This window comes from Carlito syrichta, unplaced genomic scaffold (assembly GCF_000164805.1).
Source record: "Carlito syrichta isolate Samal-C Ts95f unplaced genomic scaffold, Tarsius_syrichta-2.0.1 Scaffold313469, whole genome shotgun sequence".
Taxonomy (NCBI): Eukaryota; Metazoa; Chordata; class Mammalia; order Primates; family Tarsiidae; genus Carlito; species Carlito syrichta.
In genome coordinates, this window is record NW_007257565.1 from 1 (window position 1) to 24,115 (window position 24,115).

The 24,115-nt window shown below is 57.3% G+C and overlaps 1 protein-coding gene across 1 annotated transcript in view; it reads left to right on the forward strand.

The window, feature by feature from the left end:
• The first annotated feature begins 109 nt into the window (after positions 1-109).
• Positions 110-24,115, forward strand: part of TSPAN9 (tetraspanin 9) — a 91,132-nt gene continuing 67,126 nt past the window's right edge. The window contains exon 1 of the mRNA XM_008070517.2: positions 110-187. Within this exon, the coding sequence (XP_008068708.1) occupies positions 125-187 (63 nt within the window). The 5' untranslated portion in view covers positions 110-124. The remainder of the gene's footprint in view (positions 188-24,115) is intronic.

Below are 24,115 nucleotides of genomic sequence, written 5' to 3' on the forward strand. Positions count from 1 at the left end.
CGGCCAGAGCCGCGCCGAGGCCGGCGCCGAGGCCGACGCGCACCACGCGCCCAGGGGCAGCAAGTATGTGGTGTTTTACCTGGACCTGTCCTTTGTGTTCCTCCTAGAATTCAAGAAGTGCAACATGGCCAGGGGCTGCCTCTGCTGCTTGAAGTACATGATGTTCCTCTTCAACCTGATATTCTGGGTAAGTCCCTCCGTCCGTCTCCCCCTCTGCCTGCCGTGGCGCGATCCCCTCCCGCCTCGCGCTGCACTGCTCCGCTCTCCGCACGACGGTAAGTGCGCTTAAACCCCCGCCCTCCTCCGTGCCTCTTTCTCGCCTTCGCCCTCTCCCTGGTGGCTGACTGGGGACTCCAACTTGCCTTCCCCCGGGAGGGACGTGCCCTGCTCCTGGGAGCCTGCAAAGTTTCCTTCCTCTCCAAGAAAACCCATGCCGGAGGTGCCCTCGCCAGGCGCCCTGCGGCAGTGGCGTGGGGCAGAATTTTTGCAGCCGTGAGCCTGAGCTGGCGAGGTACCGCCGAGGCTGGTTCTCAGAGTTTCCTCTCGCGGCTCTCCTGAATGCACCCGATACGATCTGCAGCATTTCATGGGAGGGGAACGGAGAGGGGCCGGGCGCAGAGGCCCCATCTTTCCACTTCTTCCGGCCACCCAGGAACGGGAGGGGGACCCCTGCTCCAGGCCCATGGGCTCGCTGGCCAGCCCTCCGATCTGCGCCGAGTTGAGGCCTGTGGGGAGAGGAGGGGCGCGGGCCGAGCTGCCACCGGGCGCTGGCTGCTGCTTTTGAGGGATTGCAGTGGACTGGGCAGGGAGCTGGCTGGCCACGTGCTCCCAGGCTCCCGGAGCCCCAGTGACTGGAAGGGACAAAGGGAGACAAGCTGGGGGGGTGCCCCTGTCCTTGGTGGGAGATTATTTTCTAGAGAAGATATCGGCGGGTAGGGCAGCTCGGAACTGTTCTGTGCTCTCTGTGTGATTCCAGACGCCGTATGCACACGCACACGCATGTGCGGAAGAAATACTAATTAGGCAAATTTGAAAACTTAAATTCGTCTCTTATCATTGCTTCATCCTAACTGCTCCCCCTGCCTTTCTTCACCAGAGCTGGACACGGCACAGATGTTTGGCTCTGCCCCAGGGGCTGTCCTGCCCGCTGGAGGCTGTCAGCTGCCCGGGGTCCGGGAGAAGCTCTGGGGGCAGGAGAAAGTCATCCAGAGTGAAATCTGGAAGAAGTAGTTGTGCTTTGGTGTTCAGCTTTTGTGTGGAGTTGACTGACAAACTTTTTGGGGGCTGTGTGCGCACACGTGTGCGCATATGTGTGTGTGTAGGGGGCGACTTTTCCCAGGGCTGGAAGGGACGAGGACTAGGTTCCAGTCTCGGGTCTGCATTCGCCTCTTGCGTGACCTTGGGCACCTCACCTTCTGCCTGAAGGGCTGTGCTGTGCGGTGGTCTCCCTCGCTGTCCTCGCCTCATGAGTGATGTGACATCCTGGGGGTGGGGGGAGCAGGCAGCCGAGCGCATCCTCGTCTTCTCTCTGGGGAGGGAAGCCCCCTTCCCCACCTGGGGTGTGGGCCGTGGCTTCTCTTCCAAGGAGACTGGTCTGAGATCACTTGAGCTGGAGTTCCCCAGATGTCACCACGGCCCCACCCTCCAGCCATCCTATCAGGAGGGTACCTGTCATGCGGGTAGGGGTTTGGAGGCTGGGCAGGTAGTCTGCTTCTTCCGGTGGCGAGAACCACTGGAACGTGAAGCATGGCTCTGTGGCTGCCTCGTGGGCAGGTGCCGCCTGGTCCTTTGACTCCTGGGCCAGCGTGTGTCGGCCAAGTACTGGTGTGTATTTCCTGGGTGCCTCTGGGGTCCCACGAATGCCGTCCTTTTCGTTGTTTGCGGCTTTCTTCCCTGCCCTCTTTTGAAGTGTCAGCCCATCCTTCTGTTTTGCCCGCCTCCCTCCGCCCGCCTCCACCCCCTGCGTATGGGAAGGCTTATTCGAAAGACCCTGGGAGATGCTCAGTGCGTTGGCCGGCCAGCCCCCCTCAGCTGCGCTCGCTCCTCCCCGCCCCCACCCCGCCACCTGCTGGCCAGAGTCGGTATAACGGCCTGCGGGGCTTGGGGATGGGCACCCCCCCCGCCGCACGGGCTGGCATAGTGGTCTGTGCCCTACCCATAGTAGGCACTCTTACGTCTGTGAGTGATTGTAAGCCCACCACATGTTATTATGTGGCAGGGGCTCCCGCGTCCCACTTGCTGGGGGAGAGAAGTTAGCTGTCAAGCTTGCCTCTGATAAAGGCTCTCCCAGTGGGGTGACAGGTGACTTCCCATCTTCCCTTAAAAGCTTGGCAGAGCTTAACGAGCTAGTTCACGAGATGTTTTCCCGTTAGGGTCTATCGTGAGAGAACTCTCCGTCTCTTCCTAATTGGAAGGTACTGACTACACTCCCGCCAGGCGAGGAGTCACTCTCTCCCGGTCCCTGACTTTCCCGATTCCTTCATGTTTTCAGAATTCCCACAACATGCTGTAAGCTGGGAAACACTGAGTCTCAGAGACCCAGTTCTCTTCTGCCACTGGCTTCAGAGACGATGAACAAGACATCGACCTTAGGGAAGACAGGGGATTTAGTGGAAGGGAAACGGGTGCTCGTGCGTGTGCGAGTGTGTGCTGCTGCGTGTTTTGGGAGGGGGAGAAGCAGTGTGGCGGCGTGTCAGCCAGGGTTCGGGGAGGGCGGGACACTGTGCTCCCCTCAGATGAAGACTTTCTGCAGGCAGGGGCTTGGTGTGACACAGAGCAAGGATCAGAGGGGAGCTGGATGAGAAGAGAAAGCCTCCGAGGCAGGTGGGCTTTGAGGCAGGGTCCCTAGGCTAAGGCCTTCGCGCCCGCTCCGTGCAGGAGGTCGGGGCACGTCAGCCCAGCCCTCTGGGACTGGGAGCAATGGTTGCGAGCTGCGTAGCCATAGCAGGTGCGAGCTCCACGGCTCAGATCCCCACAGGAGGCGTTTCTGAAGCATCACGGTTGAACCTGAGGCCTGCGATCGCCGGACGGCACTTGCCAGACGGCACTTGCCGTAGACGCCGGAGCCTGCCCGGGGCTTCTCGCCACCCGCCGCTGCCGCCACCCCCTCTGCCTCCTCTGAGCCCGCGGGGGGGATTCCCGGGGAGGAGGAGACGCTGCGGCCCCCTCTCAGGCGGGCCTGCGAGTCCCTGGTTCTTCGCCACTGGGTGGAGCTTCTGGAGTCCTCGCGTGGGGGGTGCTGGGGACGTCACTGGGGGCAGGGCGGGAGGCGGAGCCCTGCGTCCGCACTCCTCCTCCCTCCTAGCAAAGCGCAGGTGCCTTGCAGGCTGCTGGGCCCCTGCCTGCTGGGGGGCGGTCCAGGTCTGCCCTGGCACTGCTCCTCAGACGCTGCTAGCCACGTTGGCACCCCGGTGCACTGTGGGAGTCCGGGGCTCCCAGGAGGGCGGCATTGCCAGGGGCCTGATATAGATGGTGAGGGGAGAGGCTTTTTCTGAGTACCCCCTCCTCTTTGTCCCCTGCATCCCCCGTCCTGGTTCCTAGGCCCCAGGAGCGTGCGGGCTTCTTGGTGGATAGGAAATAGGAGGCCTGGAAGGTACAGAGTTTTCCCGAACCGAGGGTCCTGTCCACCAGTGAGCACACCCACCCCAAGGTATGTCTCTCAGCAGTAAAGACCATCTGGGGCCTCTCCTTCCGTCGGCCCCGTCTCTGGGCCCTCCAAGGGCCATCTGGTGGAACACTCCAAGCAGAGATTAAACGAATCTAAGCCCCCTCTGACAGGGCAGAGAGGGTCAGAGATTTACTGTGAGCAGAGAGTAGAGGGTGGGCTGGAAAAGGGACCTCTGAGTGCTGGGGACGTGTGTCCCTCTTCTCGGGGCAGCAAGTCCTGATCCCAGCCCAGCGCCTCCCATCCCCAGTCCAGTTGCCGTCCAGCATGGAGGGGTGGAGGTGAGGCCGGGAGTGCTGGCATAATTGCCACTCGGGATAATGGTCATTTTTCATGCTTGCCAGCAGGCCTGTCCAATCACTCTACATTATGGCTGGCAGAGCAGTGGCATTCTGGCCCATCAGAAGGCATATTCCTTGTGGATTGCTCCCTTAATGAAGGCTAATTAGCCGAGGAGGCAGTGTTCGGCGAGCCTGCCGGAGCAGGGGAAGGGTTGGTGCGGGGCGGCCGCGGCAGGGTGCCGATGGGGCCCTCATTAAGCTCCCTTAAGTGGGGTCAGGGCCCTCGAAGACTGCTCGCTGCCTCTGGGGACAGGTGGCATGGTCAGGGCTCTCCAGCTGCGTTGGTGACACAGGCTCGGCGCTGGCCTTGTCACGTCACGGCGCCTCTGTGGGCTCCGGGCTTGGCTCTGTTTCCCGTCAGTGTTGGGTGGCCTGGTGTGTCATAGGAGTTTGTGGGGTGCCTTCGGTCCAGGAATGGAAGCGGTGAGTGGGCTCGAGATTCCCAGCACGAAGCTGGGCTTCAAACCTAGCTTCTCCAAGCGGAGGAAAGACAGGCAGTCAGAGGCATTTAGGGCCTTCCCAGAGTGCTCAGGTGTGCAGGCTTCCGGCTGTCTTCCCAGAGGGCTGCTACAAGTATCTCTGGGGGGGTGTGTGTGGGGGTGATCAGGCATGATGCTGCTTGGGGGCAGATGAACGCCTCGCAGGTGTCCTGAGACCCCCCGAATGTGGCCACGAGGGAATGCCAGCTTTGTTCACTTCCTTTCCGCAGCATTAAAAATTAAGCGTCCTTGTCTTAATATCTATTTTTAAATCACGTCAGAGCCAGCCCTGGTGTCAATCAGGAGGGGGCAGGGAGGTGGAGGGTAGAGAAGAGACACTCCCAGCCGAAGCAGGGTGAACTGTTTTCCCCAGCAAGGGCCCTCTGTCCTGGCCTGAGAAGAGCACAGAAAACGCCCTCTGACCTCTTCCCTGAATGGAGAGGCCCCAGCCTCCTCTACTTCTCCCTCCATGCGCCTGCCTGCCCTTGGCTGAACTTGGCAGCAGGCTCAGTGGCTTACCAGGGTGTTGGGGTCCCAATTGGGTCCATTCACTCACGCCACAACTATGTCCTGAATGCCTGCTCCGTGCACCGAAGCCTCCAGTTGGTGAGAACAGGGCTGACTGGGCGCGCACAGGGCAGATCAGTTTTCTCATGCCAGGAAGTCGTGGAATCAGGAGGTCATCTGGCTCGTCCTGCGCCCAGCATTTGAACATGGGGCTGCCGAGGGAGGGGGCAGGGTGGGAGGTGGACCCCCCCACTGGCCCAGCATTCTAGGGTGGGGCGGCAGCAGGCTGGGACCCACGGCCCTGGTGGCCTGACATCACCTGTCCTTTTTTCTCCCCACCCCACGTGGTGGTTCTCAGACTCCTCTAAACTGTTTCCTCCCATCAGAAAGAAAGAGGGGGAAAAGAGCCTTAGGTTTTTTTGCTGTTTGGCAAAAAGAATTGGTGGGCCACGTGGCTTTTCTGTGTCTTCGATTGAAGGGCGGATGGATGCTTTGGGGCCAGTGGACACTGCGTGCGTTTATTTGAGCACCTGCTGTACGCCAGGCCATTGAGCTGCTCAGAGTTGCGTGGGGAGGTCGGACACATAAACAGATAATTACAGTTCTTAGCAGTGGGTGCTTAATAGAGCTACTTAGCAGACTAATTGATACGGCTTAATAGAGACAGGATACAGAGGTAAGAAAGCAGAGCTAGTGACACCTGGGTTTTGGAGGATGAAGAGTAGTTGGTTGCTTAACTGAGACTGGGGGTTCAGGCCAGGAAGGGTACGGGGAGAAAGCGCGAGTTGATGCGAAGTCTGTGCCGGGGGCACCGGCAGCCCAGTTGGGGATGGAACTTCCTGCCCACATGAAATGGGCTGAGCACAGAGAAACACAGGGTCATGCCAGTCTGGGTGGTGCCCTTCAAGAGCGACTTCCGGAGGGGGCCATTTCGAATGGGTTCCGAGGTCCAGAGGGTGCTGGCCTGCGGGAAGGTATGCTCCAGCGCCTGGGGATACTCCCCGGTGGGTCCCCAGGCTCCTGGGAAAGGGGTGTTGTGTTTTTCTGGGGGTGACCATCGTGACTGTGTCACTCGGGCTCAGGCTGTTGCTGGAGGTAAACCAGCTTTAGAGCGATGCCCCCGTTTTCTCCCTCTTTCCGGCCTGTCCCTTCCAGCTGCGATGTGCCCGCTTATTTGGTTCTAGTTAGGAAGCTTTGAAGCTGAGCTGAACCCGTCGGGCAGAGTTAAGTCTTCTGAGCCAGCTTTGTCCCTGCTCACATTTGAAAGCTAATCTGCCAGCAGAAGTGGTGGGGGTTGGGGTCTGATCCTGGCAGGACGTTAAAAATGGCACACGGTCATGCGGGGGCACGGCACAAGGTCGCTATCTGGCCTCCAGCCGACTCTTTGTTAGCTAGCCCTGGGACTTCAGGGGAGAGCTGCCATCTCCCCCAACTTAGTGAGTCCCTGGGTCGATTCAGATGGGTCTGCCTCCTCTTCCCGTGGGCCCAGCAAGCTTTGGAAGCTCCCAGGAGAACTAGAGAAGCCTTGGGCAGGGGAGGCTGCAGGGACTCAAATCTCCCTGGCAATGGTTAGCCTGTGGCGTTGGGACCATGCGGGAAGGCCCTGCCTTAGCGGCTAGTGGGGGTCGGCAACTGGCCAGGGAGAGGAGAGAGACAGGGCTCGGCCTTCAGGGCTCTTTCTGTTGCTCCAGGGGTTCTTCACTCGGGAGTGCATTCCGATCAGCCAGGCAGCTTCTGCAGAGCAGATTCCTCCAGAGCAGGGGTCTCCAGGAACCAGGCCCGCGTTGTGATTCCTCCAGAGCAGGGGTCTCCAGGAACCAGTCCCTTTACCTCTTGGCATCTGGGTTCGCTCACCTAGGACAGCACCACCTCTCTTGCAGGACTGCGACCAGGCCTGCAGGAGGCAGCGTGTGCATTAGGTGGGTAGACTGCTGGGCGGCATCTGGCACCTTGGCCTCCGCACAGAGTCGCTGTGGTTGGCAATGCTGCACTTCCTACAGGGAAAGCATGTGCCTGGGAAGGTAGGCGCCCAGGGGATGGAGCAGGGATGCTGGGATGACAATTTCTGGCAGGACTTTGGAGCCCTGGAGAGAGCCCCAGGTACCTCTCAGGCTGGGGGTTGTTCTGGATGTCTTCTGGCGTTAGGGGTGGGGGAGAAATGTGGGGAGTGGGAGGCAGTGGGGGAGGGGGCCTGCGACTGCACCTGCCTCACTCCAGCTTGCCTCTGGCCTTCCCAAGGGGGTGGGGCTCCCTCCCTCCTCCCCCTGCCTCCCTTTGTTCGTGGTACAATGCGTGAGGCCAGGAGCAGGCCAGCTGGACTGGAGGTCACAGTGCAGGTCCCATGGGCTGCCAGTGCACTCCGTGTCTTTGATGGATGTTGGATTCTCCTGGACAGCTTGGCCTGTGACTTGGGTTGACTACAAGACAGGCCACATGGGGCTCTGGGTCCAGGTCACTTCCCAAACCAGAAATGCAGTCACTGCATTTTTTCCCAAATTATGCAATATATCACATATAACTTTATGTTGCTTAAAAGATGGTGAAACAGGCCGGGCTTGGTGGCTCAGCCTGTAATCCTGCGCTTTGGGAGGCTGAGGTGAGTAGATTGCCTGAGCCCGCAGGTTCGATACTCGCCAGGGCAACTTGGCAAGACCTCATCTCTATAATAAATCAAAAAATTAGCCGGGTGTGGTAGGGTGCACCTGTAGCTCCAGCTACTTGGCAGGCTGAGGCGGAAGGATCTCTGGAGCCCAGCAGGTCGAGGCTGCGGTGACCGGGAGCGGCCACTGCATTCCAGTCTGGGTGACAGAGTGAGACTCCAACTCAAAAAAAAAAAAAAAAAGGTGAAACAAAAATGGACCCACTTCCTGGCTTATGAACTAGAGCAGCACCCATGGAGCCTCTGTGTCCCCCAGCTCCTCCCTGAGAGAGGACCACTCTCCTTGAACCTTGTGTGATGTGTTCTCACATATATAGGCATCTTTTTTTTTTTTTTGAGTTGGAGTCTCACTCCTTCACTCAGGTTGGAGTACAGTGGCACGCATGCTCACAGCCTCTCCAGCATTGACCTGCTGGGCTGCAGCAATCCTTCTGCCTCAGTCTTCTGAGTGCCCTGAACTACAGACACATGATACCATGCCCACCTATTTTTTATTTTATTGTAGAGATGAGGTCTCACCAAGTTGCCCGGGCTGATCTTGAACCCATGGGCTCAGGCAGTCCACTCGCCTCAGCCTCCTAAAGTGCTAGGATGACAGACTGAGCCACCAAGCCTGGCCTATAGGCATCTTAAGTACCACATCATTTGGTTTGACTTTTTTTTTTGAGCCAGGTTCTTACTCTGTTGTCCAGGCTGGAGTGCAGTGACATGATCATGGCTCACTGTAGCCTCAACCTCCTGGGCTCAGGTGATCCTCCCACCTCAGCCTCCTCAGGTGCACACCAAAATGCCCAGCTAACTTATGGGGCCTGGCTGTGTTGTCCAGGCTGGTCTCGAGCTCCTGGGCTCAAGTGATCTTCCTTTCTCTGCCTCCCAAAGTACTGGGATTAAGGATGTGAGCCATTGTACCTGGCCAGTTTGGCTTGTTTTTAAACTTTTGGTAGATGAAAAAATTCTGAATGCACCTTTTAAACTTCTGCTTGTTTCTTGATTCATTCACGTTGATAGGTGTGGGTGTAGTGCTATTCTTCACTGCTCTGTAGTATTTTATTACACGAATGTACTACAGTGTATTCTTTTGGTGGTGAACATTTGGGTTATTTCCCTTTTTTTTTTTCCAAAATGCTTCTGTGAACACTCTTGTGTAAGTCTCCCGGTGTACATATGCAAGAGTTTCTTTAGGCAAGTGTTTCTGGAAGTATCTGTGGTGAAGGATCATCTTTTTTTTTTTTTGAGTTGGAGTCTCACTCCGTTGCCCAGGCTGGAGTTGCATGATACGCTCACGGCCACCCCAGTGTCGACCTCCTGGGCTCTGGAGATCTTTCCACCTCAACCTTCCAAGGAGCCAGAATTACAGGCGTGTGCTATCATGCCCAGTTGATTTTTGACGTATTGTAGAGACAAGGTCTTGCCAAGTTGCCCAGGCTGGTCTCGAACTCACAGGCTCAGGCAGTCCACTCACCTCGGCCTCCCAAAGTGCTGGGATGACAGGCTGAGCCACGGAGCCCAGCCAGAGGGGACCATCTTTTAAACTAGGTTTCCAGTTCTCAGAGGTGGTCCTGCTGTGCATGGCAAGTACACAGTTCAAAGCACATGTGACTCAACCGGTGAGCTCAGCTTCACCCAAACGAGTCACCTGATGGTGTGCCTAGGTGTTCTTTCTAAGCGATAAGCATCTCCGTGGACCACGCTTGGTGGATTGCTGCTTAGGTCTGCAGTCAGGGGTGGAGTGGCATTGCAGAGCTTTAGGGCCATGCATTTCACCTTTACTCGATCGTGCCAGATTGTTTTCCAGTTTGGATGTATCTGTTGTGATTTCCGCCAGTGCAGTGTCAATCGAAGACGTCGAGTTTTTGGCTTTCTCCAATTTAGTGGGTGTAAATTGCAATATTATAATGGTTTTAATTTGCATCTCTCTAATTATCAGTGAACATCTTTTTGTATGTTCCTGAGCCATTCTTTTGTCTTCTGGGAATGCCTGTTTGTGTCTTTTATGTTTTTCTATTGAGTTGTTTTTTCTGAATGCTTTTTAGGAGGTTGTTTTTATTGTCTTTGTTGTTGTTGAATCAGGGTCTCACTCTGTTGCCCAGGTTGGAGGTCAGTGGCACGGTCATGGCTCACCATAGCCTCGACCTTCTGGGCTCAGTCACTCCTGCCTCTGCCTCCCAAGTAGCTGGGACTACAGGCATGCGCCACCATGCCTGGCTAATGTTTTGGTTTTTTGTAGACGAGATCTCCCTATGTTGCCCAAACTGGTCTCAAATTCCTGGGCTCAAGCACTTCTCAGCCTCCCAAAGTGCTGGGATTACAGGTTTTGTGCCTCTGCGCCTGGCCACTTTTTAGGAGTTTTATTTATGTTTCAAATACGAACTTGTTGTCAATTAAATTTATTGCAACACAGTTTGTAGCTTCCAGTTTACAGTTTGTCTTTTCACTTTCTTCAGGGGATCTTTGGGTGAACAAATCTTTATTTGTAATATAGTTAATTGTATCAGTCAATTTTTTTGTTAGATTATACTTTTTATATATTATTTAAAATATATATATATATATACTATCCCACGAATGTCTTTCTACCCTGGTAGTAATTGTTGGGTAAATGACTAAAGAAAGGTTCCTGTACCGGTTTGTGAAAATTTTCCTTTTTATATTTAAGTCCTTAATATATCTGGAATTTGTATTTGTGTACAATATAAGATAGGCCTCTGATTTTTTCCCCATAGAAGTATTGATTGTTTTAACTCCATTAATTGACCCATCTACCTTTTCCTCACAGATGGGTAATGCCACCTCTGTTTCCATATGTGCCTGGGTCTTTGCCATTAGATGATTTGTCTTATTCTGGTGCTACAGTCTTAATTACTACACCTTTACAAGAAGGTGTCTGGCAGGGCAAATCCTTTCATCTTATGCTTTTTCTTTCTTTTTTTTTTTTGAGCTGGATTCTCACTCCATCACCCAGGCTGGCGTGCAGTGGCTCACTCACGGCTACCCCGGCATTGACCTGCTGGGCTCTGGTGATCCTTCAGCCTCAGCCTTCCAAGTAGCTGGAGCTACAGGTGTGCACTACCACACCTGGCTCATTTTTTATTTTATTGTAGAGATGATGTCTCGCCAAGTTGCCTGGGCTGGTCTCGAACCCACAGGCTCAGGCAATCCACTCACCTCGGCCTCCCAAAGTGCTGGGATGACAGGCTGAGCCACCGAGCCCGGCCATCTTATGCTTTTTCAAAAGAGTTTTGGTTGCTCTTGGCCCTTTGTTCTTTGTATAAATTTTAGAATCAGTTTGTCTCATTTCACCAAAAATCAGTCAGCCAATCAGTCTGTCAGTCAGCCCCCCTTCTCTCAAACCCTATTGGTATTTTGGTTGGCCTTTCATTAAATCTATTCATCAGCTTGGGGGAATGGCTACTTATGTATTTCTGTTCGTGAGTATGGCTTGTGTTCTTCTCATATATTTCTGTTCATGAACATGGTATATCTCTCTGTCTATTAGGCCTTCTTTAATGTCGGGAAAGCTTCATGAGGTTCTTACGCATCTCTTGTTACATACAGGCCTCTGATCTTCCATGCACTGCTGCTCCCCCCTCCCTACTAGGGATCAGCTGAGCACTTGTGCACACACACTGCAGACCTGATCCATGAACGGGGCACCCAGAGATGAGAGTTTGGAGCAGCCAACTTGCCCTCTGATGGGCACAGGTCAGGCGAGCACCAGGCACAGTGCTCAGTGGAGAGCTGCGTGTTCATGCCCACGTCTAACACCTACCATCTGCCTTGTGATCAGACAGGCTTTCTGGCAGGGGCGAGGGGCCTGCGAAAGGTGGAGAGGAGAGGGCTCAAGGATACGGAGGATGGAAGATGTACAGCTTGGGAGGCATCAGGGAAGTGGGAGGAAGCCTGTCAGGTGAAGGGATCATGGAGGGACAGCAGAGGGAGTGGAGAGGCTGGGGCAGCGGAGGCAGGAAAAGCAAGGCGATGTTGGAAGTCAGAGAAAGGCACTGACGCCGTGGGTCTTGAGCCGGATCCGTAGCCTGCCGAGAGTTGCTTGGGCAGAGCAGTTTGCTGGTCGGAGAAGACCCCTTTTGGCGATGGCATAGTAGGTTGTCTGGGAAGGGCGTTAGAGACCCAGGAATGTCTGGAGAGCATGGCACTGTGGCCGGGTTGGCCACGCAGGGAGTCTGCCTGCAGGGGTCTCTAAGGAAACCGCAGTTGCTGGCGGTAAGGATCTCAAGCCTTCTGTTCGCCCTGCAGTGGGATCAGGTGTGTTCTGAAGCCTGACTCTGCCCCACCTTCTCAAAGGAGGCTTCCCCTGCTTGTTGGCAGGAGCTCGTGGGACCCAAATCAGAGTGACAGCTTGTCAGGCTGATACCCCCTGGCTCTGGGCAGGGGCTCTGTGATGTCTGAGCCATTTAGGACACCCATCATGACCGGTCCCTGGAGCGCGGAGGCCTGGTTGGGGGACTTTCAGGAGAGGGTGAGGAAGGGGGAGGAGCGTTGATGCAGTCAGAAGATGAGCTGAGGGCTTGGGGTGCCTGGTTTGTTCCCATTTATGGCAGCCAGAGAGAACTGCGAGGAGGTTCCCGTCCCTCCCCCTTCCAGCCCCCCTCACCTGGCCCTTTCTCAGCTGCCTGCTGGGAGGAGGGGTGTGTGTGAAAAGTGCATGTTTCACAAAAGCCCGGAGTGGGCCTCCGGTCTGAATCGGAGCCGTGGGAGGAATGCTGGCAAGATCTCGGCATTGCTGGTGGGTTTTCTCTCTTCCCACCTACGGGGAGACTCCCTGCCACTTGTTGGGGCAGGGCGGGGTTGGTGCCCTGGTTCCCCTGCCCCCCTCCCAGAAGTGCAGGAGGGCAGCGTTTTGTGTAAGATGCATGCCAGTCACCTCTTCCTTGGACCTGGGATCAAAGTGGCACGTGGAAAAGAGCAGGGGATGGGTCCCAGAGGCCTGGGTTCTAGTTATTCACGAACCATGTGACCTGGGGCAGGCTACTCCCCTCTCCAGGCCTCCGTTTCCCCACCTGGAAGCTGGAACAGCTCCTCTCTGAGGCCCCTTCCAGCCCTGACATTCTGGTTTCTTGTGTCTTTTTGTTCCCTGTGTGTTTTTAAAGAGCTGAGAGTGGTTGAGATATTTTATCTTCCTCATCTTCCCAGTAGCCCTGGTAGAGTGGTGGACCAGGGACGAGTCCTTCATTTCTCATGGGTGGGGAAACTGCGGCCGGCGTGAGAATAGGACCCCCTGACCAGGACTACCTATGTCCTGGATGTACAGGAACCTGCTGCCCAATTGTCACGAGATGCTGCCCTGGATTCTGCCCTTCCTGGAGCTCTGCCCTGTCCTGGAGGAGGCAGCCTCTGTGGCTACCTTGATGGGTCAGCGCTGCCTTGGGGCCCAGGCTAGGCAGGTCCTGTGGACTTTTGACTTCCTGATCCCTGGTTTCCTTGCTTTGCGGCAGGGAGGGAGTCTTCCCTGGTACCCCACTTCCCACTTCAGAGTAGAAAGAAGTGGACACTGTTTCTGCATCTGAGCAGGAGATGAGGACGGGACACAGCCGTGAGCTGGTCTTCACCGCCCCCTCCCCCAGCCTGGGAGGGCTGTCACGCCCGCTGAGCAGGTAATGAGGGGGCGGGCTGCTTTATTAAGCGCCGGCACTACGGAGAGGAGCTCGGCACCTTGTTTGACACACGGAACTGTCGGGCTCCCTTCCTATTGTTAGAAGCCTTAATTACGATTGTTCCAATTCCTCCCTCCAGCAGTCGTCATTAGGAAGAGCCCCGGTTCCTTTCTCCTTCCCCCCCAGCCCCTCCCAGCATGCCTCGGCTGTTCCCTTGCTCTAGGGTGCCTCCCACCTCTGCACCTTCCCTCGGCCCTGGCTTGTAGGCCCAGCCGCCACCCTTGAGAAAACACACACACTCACCCCGTTCGATTCATGGCTCGAGGCCAGGGATACTTCACCTCCTGGTTGCCTGTTAACTGTGAACCCATCCTACCTCCTTCCCTGTGTGATGGTGAGAATCAAGACCCACAGAAGGGTGTGGGTGAAATAATCGGAAAGTACTACATGGGCTTTGGGGGGTCCTCTTTCATTTTACATCTCAGTGCACTCGCCCAGGGCCCTTCTGATGAAGAACATGGGGGATCCGGGAAGATCCTTGACCAGGAGGGCGGCGGCCTGGCCTCTCCTGGGAGGCTCTTTGACTTGGGTTTCTCCTCTGTAAAGTGGGAACAAAACCTTAGTGCTTGGCTGGCCAGCCTGGGACGGCGTCTGGAGGATACGGTGAGGTGATGGTCCTGAAAGTACTGCGAGGTTTGCTGGGGTTCTGCTGGTGGAAATTGAGATCACTCCCTGGCTTTTCTTTTTGAGACTTCTTGTTGTTGTGTGTCTGCTTCTGTCACCTCCTTTCTGTCTTCCTTGAGGGGCCTGAGGCTGTGAGGTGGTGGTGTGTTGCCCGGGGAATTTCCCCGCCAGGCTGCCACCGTTCTGTGTGACTGAGTCTGGCTTCTGCCATGGTCTGAAGAGGCGCCCCAGTGCTTGACACCTGGGGCCCCCCCATTCACGTACTGTCTGGTAAGCATGGGGCGGGAGAGTTGCCCTCCCTTTTGACTCCAGTCACCCCCTGCTGCATTACCTTTTTTTTGGTTTTGTTTTCTTTTTGGTGACAGGGTCTCACTCTGTCGCCCAGACTGGAGTGCAGTAGTGCAATCCCGGCTTACTGCGTCCACTCCTGGGCTCAGGTGATCCTTCCGCTTCAGCCTCCCAAATAGCTAGGACTATAAGTGTGTGCCACCACACTTGACTAATTTATTTTTTGTAGAGACGAGGTCTGCCTTTGTTGCCCAGGCTGGTCTCAAACTCCTAGGCTCAAGCAATCCACTTGCCTTGGCCTTCCAAAGTCTTGGGATTATGAGCCACCGTGCCTGGCCTCTCCCAGCGTTCTGTGGTGGCTCAGGTGTAGCCTGGGCAGAGGGGGAACATGGGTTGGTTCGGGAGAGATTCTGCTGGGACTTCTCTGTCTGGCTTGTTCAGGCTCATTCTCTCTGCCTGGGGCTTACCCGGAAGGTCATGGAAACCCTGTACTCCCAGGACCATGCAGAGGGGGCTTCACATTCCCGCAGCTGATCCTTATCTGCCCATGTCCTGCTCCTTCATGTCTCTGGCGACAGCTTCCTCCCTGGATTCCTGGGCTGGGAAGTCGCCTCCGTGCTGGTCAGGGCCTTCCCCACCCCCACACCAACCCTGGGGCCATCTCAAGGGAAACCCTGCTCTGATTGACAGGAGTTTGAGCACATTTGCTTGCTTGGGTTATCTGCCCTGGGGGAGCCTCAGCCTGATCATCCTCTGATGGCTGACTAAGCAGCCAGATGGCTTTGGCTTTGACCATGCACACGTGGAAGTAGGTTCTGGGTCTCTCACACGTGCCCGCCTGGCTGCAGGGGTTCACTTCTCTTTCCCACCCCCCCCCAGATGCCCAGGCTGAAACCGGGCACTCGCTGGTCAGACTGGTAGAGGGGAGTCTGTCTTAGGAGGACCTGGGAGCCTCTCCAGTGTCAGTCCTGCCACCCTTGACCTGTATTTTGTATCCGCCCCTAGAACGTCTCAAATGCAGTCCTCAGGGAGGTTTCCCAGAGGATAGGCAGCCTTATTTTGCTTTCAGGGAGACTGAGTCCCAGAGAGGGAAGATGCTATGCCCAGTGTCTAGGTGACACTGAGAATAAGTCCTGCTCGATTAATGTGGAACCCCACAGAGCCCAGAGTGACCCTGTGGGCTTGGAAGCCTGTTTGTCTGAGGTGCGGTCAGGAGGCGGTTCTGGCTTCCAGATCCAGCTGGAGGGATCTCTAAGGGGCCAGTTGCTGTCCTTCCCTGCTTCCCAAGAAAGTCCTCTCACTGGTTTCTCTGCAGAACTGCAGATGTGCTGGGGCAGGGGAGTCTTCTTTGCCAAAGCCCCCACCTCCAGCCTGTAGACATAGATCCCACAGCCCCTGCTTCCGTGGGCTCCAAGGATTCTTCTCCTGGGCCTGCCTCAGACTCCCTGGGTCTTGGTGAAAGTCTGTGCCAGGCCACTACCCCAGGGCCCTGGGGGAAGCTGAACCCCCGAGACCCCTCTGATCTGCCCTTGGAGGAAGGACCGGGGAGGAGAGGGAGGGGCGAGGACCGAGAGAGCCGCTCCGAGCGTGATCTGCTGCCTTGCCTTTTCCTCGTCTTTCCCTGGGTTTCCAGACTTCTCTCTTTGGGGCACTTTCCCTTCTAACTCCTCTTCACCTCACTGTATTTAGGAGAGAACCAAGAAGGTGAGCCTCCCACTTGCCCCTGGGTGGATGCTCTGGACCTTGGATGCTGGGGGCTGAGGAGTAGGCAGCCTGGGGTTCCCCACGGCCGTGGCCCCCGACTCGGCCAGGGCTGGACTTAGCTCCTGCACGCTAGGTGACCGGCAAGGAAGGCAGGGAGTGGACACCGCCCACCGCATGTAGCCTCCGTTCCTCTTGGGTCTGTCTAGCTGCGGAAGCGTCTTCCGGAAAGACCCCCTGCCCAATTTTGCCACAGACGTGCTGCCTCCCTCCCCTGTGATACGCTGGGTCTGGGGTTTCTCGGCGCCCTGTGTCACTGAGGCAGCAGCAGGGCCCTTCTTGGGTGGATGGAGTGAAGGGAGGGCAGTGGCTTCAGACCTCATCTGCTGGGCAGGTGTTTCCCTCCTTTTCCTTTTCCCCAGGAAGTTAAGAAGCTTTTTCCTTGGGAAGGGGGAGAAGAACACCGAAGTCGCCGGGATTACGCTCCCCTGGCTTCAGCGGCCTCCTGAGCCCCTGCACCCCAGCGTCGGAGAATTCACCCCTTCCCTTCTTGTGGGGTTGCCCTAGCTGCCCAGAATGAACAGTGAAAAGTGACATGGGGAAGAGCACTGGTTCTAGGGACAGGTGGCTTTGATCTTGGCATCACTGCCTGCTGTGTGGAGGTCTCAGGGCTGGGGGCTGATCTCTGAGCGCCTTGACCTGCTCACCTGTGAAGTGGGCCGGTCCAAAGCGCTGCTTTCTCGGTTGGTCCAAGGAGCGCCTGAAACCTACGGCAGGCTGCAGCCCACCTCGTGGCACATGGTGGGTGTATTGGGGCCATGAGTTTCGCGTGGCCAGCCAGTGTCTGCTGGGGTGGCACAGCCATGCTCGTGTGGGGCAGCATGGGAATTGGGGTGCGGGGACCTGCTCCCTGTGCCGGCCCCCACTCCCCGGTGGACGTGGTTTGCTCTAGGCTTTGTTTTGGCTTGCTCCTCGGCAGAGTGGGCAGAGTGGCGTGTCCCTTACCTCCGGCCCCTCCCCCGCCTCCCTCGGACTGGGAGAGATGAGGAAGGAGCTCCCAGCAGTGCGGGCTCTGAGATCGCAGCCAGAGACGGAGGAGGAAATAGAAAGTGGGGTGTTCTGTGCTTTTAGGGTGCTCCCTTGGCACTGGATTGGGAACCTCTTACTGAGCTCTCAACAAGAGAGCCCAGAGGAGACCAGCCAGGGGCCTGGGTCGGGGGACTCTGAGGGGCTGTGCTTCCTACCGGGCCCTCTTGGGCAGGTCTAGGGAGGCTGGCTGCCTTCCTGAGGGCCTTGGCACCGATGGAGTAAAAGATAAAAGCAGGACCTGGGCATGGGGAGGAGAAGGAGGAAGGCAAACCGGCAAGGGAGAAAGGAAGGAGAAGACGAGGGATGGCCGGCGGGGCCTGGCGGCCGCAGACACCCCAAGAAGCGAACGCTCTGGTCCGGGGGCTGAGCCCGTCTGGTGGGTGCCTCGGCCCCTCCCTTCCTCTGCGCAGTGATTAAGACCCCCCAGCTGCCTGTGTTCTTAGCCCCGCTGGCTCTCGGCTGCTAGTGACAAATGCATCTGGCTGGAATCTGGGTCATTAAAAAAACAACCTGAGATTTGTCCTCTCCCTTCACCCTCTGGCAATTCATTCCCTGGAATTTAGCCGGATCCCCCAAAAGAGGGGTCGGGAGGTGTGGCGAGCCAGGGTGGACGTGTCAGTGTCAGGGCCGCTCAGCCAGCCAGAGGGCCGGCCGGCCGCCTCGCTGGTGCCTGATTTCTGTTGTGTTTGTGTTGGGAATGAAGGCCCCGAATGCAGAGGGATGTGCCAGAGGCCAGGGCTTCACGGGGTGGGGGAGGGCGGATGGCACAGCCGTTTGACGGGGACTGTGCACTTGGGCTCCGCGGACGGTGTGACCTAGCACGAGCACACCGCTTCTCTGGCCTCAGTTTTGCTTCCTCTTGTGGGCAGTGACGGTGACTTGCAATCTCAACTCGCGGGACTTGCAACACTCGTGGGATTGTTGAGCGAGACAGCTCTTGAGGAAGGGTACCGGTGCCTGAGTACATTGTCATGATGACTTTCTCTCTGTTGAGAAGCACTTTCGAGTAGCAACCGCAGTGCTGACCTCCGTTGCCCAAGGATTGTCGGGTTTGGGCACCTGCCTGGGACGGACCTTCTGTGAGGCTGCAGGGAGGCTGTCCGTGCCTCCTGTGAGGAGCAAGGAGTCAGCCAGACGAGCAGCTCTCTCTCAAACAGAGATCCCTCGGAAGGCTGTAAAGTTTTGTTTCAGCTGGGTGTGGTGGCCTACACCTGTAATCCCAGCACCTTGGAAGACCACGGTGGGAGGATTGCTTGAGCACGGAGTTTGAGACCAGCCAGGCCACATAGTGTGACCCCGTCTCTACTAAAAAATGAAGAACATTGGCCAGGTGTGATGGCAGACACCTGTAGACTCAGCCACTCGGAAGGCTGAGGCAGAAGGATTGCCTGAGCCCGGGAGGTAGAGGCTGTGGTGAGCCGTGACGGTGCCACTGCGCTCCAGCCTGGGCGCCCGAGTGAGACTCTGACTCAAAACAAAACAAAACAAAACAAAACGAAAAACCTTGATAGTCGTCACTGCCCACAGCTCCCACCTCTGAGCGCTCACACGGTGCTGGAGCCTGGTCTAGGCACTTCCTTGCATTGCACTTACGTAATTGCACTTCCCTGTGCTGCATCTCATGCCTGGCTGATTTCAAAGCCTCCCGTGCTCTTAGTCACCCTTTTCCCCTTTACTGTCCCAGGCTGGTAGAAGACCAAGGGGCCCCCTTGGGCTGGCACGGCCCTGGCTGTCATCCCAGGTGCCTGCAGTGAGTCAAGGGTGGGCAGGTGCCTGGCCGGTGGGCTGCAGGTCCCAGGGATGGGCACCCCAGTGGCCAAGCCTCGCTCTTCCTGACTCTCCAGCAGTGTGTGGGCATAATGGGGCACAGCGTAGCTTGACGAAGGCTGGCAAGGTGCTCCTTGGAAGCAGGCAGAGGGGTGATGCCTTCTTGGATCAAACTGAACCCAGGCCGTTTGCTCAAGGGTCGGGGCCTGGAGAGGTCTGCAGAAAGATCTGATCCTGATGCGTTTTCCTGGCACCGCAGGAGAACCCAAGCTAGAGACTCTGCCCTGCTGCCCTGGCCTGTGGGATGTGTTCCCTGTCTGCCTGGCGAGGGCTGTCTTGATACGCTAGGAGACCTGCTTCCTGCGCCACTGGGGCCTCCGGTGGGAATGGGGGCTGAGGCGGGGCGTGTCCTTTCTGGGTTTTGCCTGAGATCTTGGGTGAGGCATGTGCTGGCCTTTTCCTGTGAGGTGGTTCCTGACTCCGTGGTCACCCCTCACCCACCGCTCTCTTCCAAAGATGCGGAGAGATATTTCAAGTTGCCTTTTATGGCTCCATGACAGGAGAGCCCTGGGGACTCGGTGTCAGGCTGACCTTGCTCAAGGCTGCTGGCCCCTGGTGACGGGGAGGAGACGAGTTCGGCGCCGTGAGCTCCGGTCGGGGCTTTCCCAGTCCCCCCGACCGCGGGCATCACGGAGCGGTCCCCTCCTTGGGACAGCTTCCTTCCCTCGTTCACTCGTCCGTCCCTCCATCCCTCCACTCAAATGCCTGCTTATCCTGGGAGAGACGAAAACATGGCCTGTCGTGGCTCGATTTCCTTGGCCTATCACGACAGATTATTCATTAAAGAGAAGTGCTAAGGACGTCTGAGCACCTAATCAAGCTCTTCGTTTGACGTCATAGAACATGTTGTTTAAGGAACACCGAGGAGTGTACTGGAAGGAAAGTGAGCAGCTACATCTGGGGCCCTATTAGGACCACGTCTTTTTAGACTCTCTCTACTGTCTTTTCCTGAAAATTCTTCCATTAAATGCTTGTGGAACTTTTACAATGTTCAGGGCATGGCACAGGATACAGCAGGGAGGGGCATGGCCACAGCTGCCTGGGACAATGGGATCCCGTTTCTTGCTCACTGGGCCCTGGCTCCAGCCTAGGGGAGGCACGGTGGTCTTGAGTGTGTAACTTGTGCTTCCAGAATCAGGAACAGAAGCCGCTGCAAGATTAGAAACCAGGGTTTTGTGATGGTGGCAGAGGAATGGGTAGCAAGTGCCTCCCGGGGCGTTTGCCAGGCCTGAGGCCTTCTCCTTGCCAGGCTGACAGCCCACCCCGTGGAATCACTGGGGTCTCAGCTCTTAGCCTCAGCTCTGAGCCTTAAACCCAGCTGCCTCTCCTGAGCCTGGGGTCGCTTGGGGGTGATGCCAACCAGATTGTCCTGTGTGAGGGATGGCTCGCTCATTGTCCGGCCTCTGTCCTGCTCCCGCCAAGGGCATGCCCAACCTTTCTCCAGTGGGTCCTCAACACATACTAGTTGGCAGCGAGGCCAGAGACAGGTCCACACGCGCTGGCTGCTCCGGCTCCACTTTCTCCCACGGTGCGTCGCTCTCTCCTGAAACCGGCCCCAGGCCTCATGCTGGGATGCAGGACCTGCTGACCGCCACCCTCACCGCGAGTTTGTCCTGCAGCCGCGATCCAGAGGGGCTGTCCATCGCAGGCCGGGCCCGCCACACGGGAAAGTGCCCGTCTGGCCGAGGTGGCGGGGGCCCTGCAGGGGCCGAGTGCCCGAGCCGCCCTCCCCGTCTGCCGACGTCCCGCTCGCACGCGGTGGTGGCGATGCCTCCATCCGCCTGATTGCGCCACCGCGGTTTTGCTTGCAAATGAGAAGCCGCCATTGTGCCAGGTCGGCTTTAAAATCGATGCAGAGTAATTGTAGTAACGGGTAGCGGGCCGGCATTAACATGAGAGTGCGCTGTGGTCGTCACCCCTGGAACAAGCACGGCCAATTACGGTGAAATCGCGCGCCCTTTCCCCGGCTGCTTTAAAAGCAGCTCACCGCCAAGATCTCCTCCAGCGTGGCCAGCCCTGGGCAGAGATTGTCATGGGTGGATTTGTCAGGAATAGGGCTGGGAACCGTCCCGTGGAAGGGCAGGGCCCTCGTCTGTTCCAGCTGTCTACCCCCAGCTTTTAGGGCCTGTTTTCTATGCGGTGAGTTTGCTGCAGGGGCGCTTTGGGTGCAGAGTGACGTCCTAAGACCTCCATGCCTACTGTGGGGACTGTGTGTGTCTGTGCCTTGGTGTGTCTCTGTGTCTCCCTCACGTTCGAGTAAAAAAGTGACCTGAGACCCCATCACCGTCTGCACCTGGCTCTCTGGCGGCCCCTTCTTGTCCTCCCTTGTGATGTGGGGGAGAGGAGGGCTACTTAGCACTGGTTCGAGTATTGAATGAGAAAACGGACAAGTGTTTTTAACGCAGGAACATGAATTGTTGATGGCGGCAGCGGTAGCAGCAGTCACTTGTTGGGAGAAGGATGAGCCTAGGGGCTGATGAGGCGGCCAGGCATCTGCCTGGTTCTCCATCTTCTCTGCACGATGGACTCACACGGGAGATTTAAAACAAAGTACTGCTGGGCTCGGTGGCTCAGCCTGTCATCTCAGCACTTTGGAAGGCCGAGGCGTGTGAATTGCCGCGGGTTCGAGACCCACCCGGGCAACTTGGCGAGACCTTGTCTCTACAATAAATCAAAAATTAGCCGGGTGTGGTAGCGCACGCCTGTAGTTCCAGCTACTTGGAAGGCTGAGGTGGAAGGATCGCCGGAGCCCAGCGGGTCGAGGCTGCGGTGGCCGGGAACGGCCACTGCACTCCAGTCTGGGCGACAGAGTGAGACTCCAACTCAAAAAAAAAAAAAAAAAATGTACTGAGGCTGGTTCCATCTTCAGAAATCCTGGTGTAGTTGGTCTGGGGTGTGTTCTGGGCATCTGGATGTTTGAAAGCTCCCCTGGGGATTCTTCTGGGCAGCCAACGTTGAAACGGTTACCTAGTTCATTTTTCTCTTCTGCTAGATCTGTGTCTCTTTAGGTAGGACCCATCCTAATCCATGTTGGAGATCTCTGGGGACGAAAATTCTCTTCCTGAATTGATAGGCAGGAAGTTCGTCCTTCAGTTTAAGAAGAATTCCCACTGCTTCCGATTTGGCCTGTGCATTCTTTTGCTGGCTGATATGTGGGTAGGTGGCCCTTCTGCCTCTTTGGTGTCAGGCAGCAGTGTCCTCACGGGTAACATCTGGCCTCGCTGAGAACTGTGCGGCTCGGCCTGGACACCGCGCTGGGCCCCGTCACAGGCTGGTGACACGGAGGCAGAGCCCTCGGAATGCTGTGGGTTGCAGGGGAAGAGGTGGAGTCTCGGCCTCCCTTCTGACACAGGAGGAAGCCGGGACCTGGAGAAGGAAGGGGACTCGGCCGAGAAGCTGCAGCGAGCGGGTGGCCATGGCAGAATCCGAACTCAGGCCCGGCTCCTGTTCAGGGGCGTTTTCTGCACCCCGGCAGCCCCGCCGGGGAGAAGCGACCCCTGGACTCCGTGCTGGGGAGGCAGGATGTGTGCGGCTGACTCCACGCAGCCCAAGATCTCCGAAGGGATCTCAGTCGAGGCTGCGCAGCTGCTCACACCCAGACACACGCACTGCGCCAGGATGGCCGCGTGACGGGCTGGGAGAGTGACAGCTGTCGGGTCTGGTTTGACGTCAGTCGGGGCCCCAACAGACTCCCCCGTTCTGTCAGTCTTGCTTCAGCAGCGCCCTTCCTGTCTGCTGGAAGCGGGTCTGTGCCAGACAGATCAGCCCACCCTGAGGTGGGGGTGGGCTCCTGGGGGGAGCAGAGCTGCGTCAAGCGGACAAGGGCCACAGAGGTGATGTTCATCCCCACGGGGCGGTCAGATCTTCAGAATTCGTCCAGCTGGGCCCGGTGTGGTGGCTCACGCCTGTAATCCCAGCATTTTAGGAGGCCAAGGTGAGAGGATCCTGAAGCCAGGAGTTCGAGACCGGCCTGTACAGCATAGTGAGACCCCATCTCTGCTAAAAAAATATATTGTCCGGGTATGGTGGTGTGCGCCTGTTGTCCCAGCTACTTGGGAGGCTTTGCCTGAGCTCTGGAGGTGGAGGCCACAGAGGCATGATCATGCCACTGCACTCCAGCCTGAGTGACAGAGGGAGACCCTGGCTCAAAAATAACAACAACAGTAATGGTAATTCATCCAGCCCCTTGCATAGGGTGCACCCTTTGGTGGCACTGCTGGTGGGCATAGGATTCTCTGAGGGGCAGGGCCCCTTTGGTCAGAGAGCTCCTGCTCCGGTGGGCAGAGACAAAGACCCACCGTCATCACCCACGGTGGTAATGGCCGAGTCGGAGGTAGAATCAGGAAGCTGTGGGCCCCAGGAGGGCTGTCCAGCCTCAAGCTGGGGACTCTGGGGATGCTTCCGTGCGGCCCACAGTGAGTGGAGAGTGATGTCAGGCCGGGCCCAGCTGTCCCTTCCGGCGTGGCTGGGCCTGTGGCACCCTCCAGGCCTGCCCGGGGAGCCCCGCTGCTGAGAGACCCGGGAGGGCTTCCCCTCCCACCTGCGCCCTTGGAGGTCAGCCGGTCCCGGGCTGTGGAGGTCGCGGCATTTTCTGCGCCTTCCTCGGAACGGAGGCCTGCAGAGACCAGAGGCCCTGGGAGGGAAGGTTGTGCCACCCTCCCGGTGGGGCGCGGCCGCTTCTGAGCAGAACAGGAGTCACGCGTGCGCCGACGCCGGTCTAGGGCAGCCTTTGGGCAGCTGGCAGCTGAGGCTGGGGCCTGTGGGCTGGTGGCCCGCTGTTGCAGCCTCACGGGAAGATGAGCAATGCATCCCTGCATGGGGCCTGACTCATGCCGGAGCTTAGACAGTGGGTACACGGCCCCCTCCCTGTGCAATAACAGGAAGCCAGGGGGCGACTCATGGCCTCACGTCTGGGGAGGCGGAGGGTTTTTTGGTTTCTTTTCGAGTAGGTTATGCTCCTCAGAGGGTCTGTGACTAGGGCCCGTAGCCAGTCCTGGGCCACCAGGCTGAGCTTCCAGGACAGGTGGACAGGTTCAGTTTCAGCTGGAAGAACAAGCCCATGCCAGGAGGACCCAGAGGGACAGTCCCTTTGTGCTCATTCCGCCTGCTGGGCCACGCTGGGAGCCAACTAGGGACCATTTTTTCCTTTCTTTGAAGCTGCAATAAAGCACCTGGGACCCATTGGTATTGCAGGCCTCAAGGCCGGAGAGGGTCGGATTGTCGTTCTGTTCTTGCTCCTGCCAGGGTCTGTCCGGGGGGGGGGG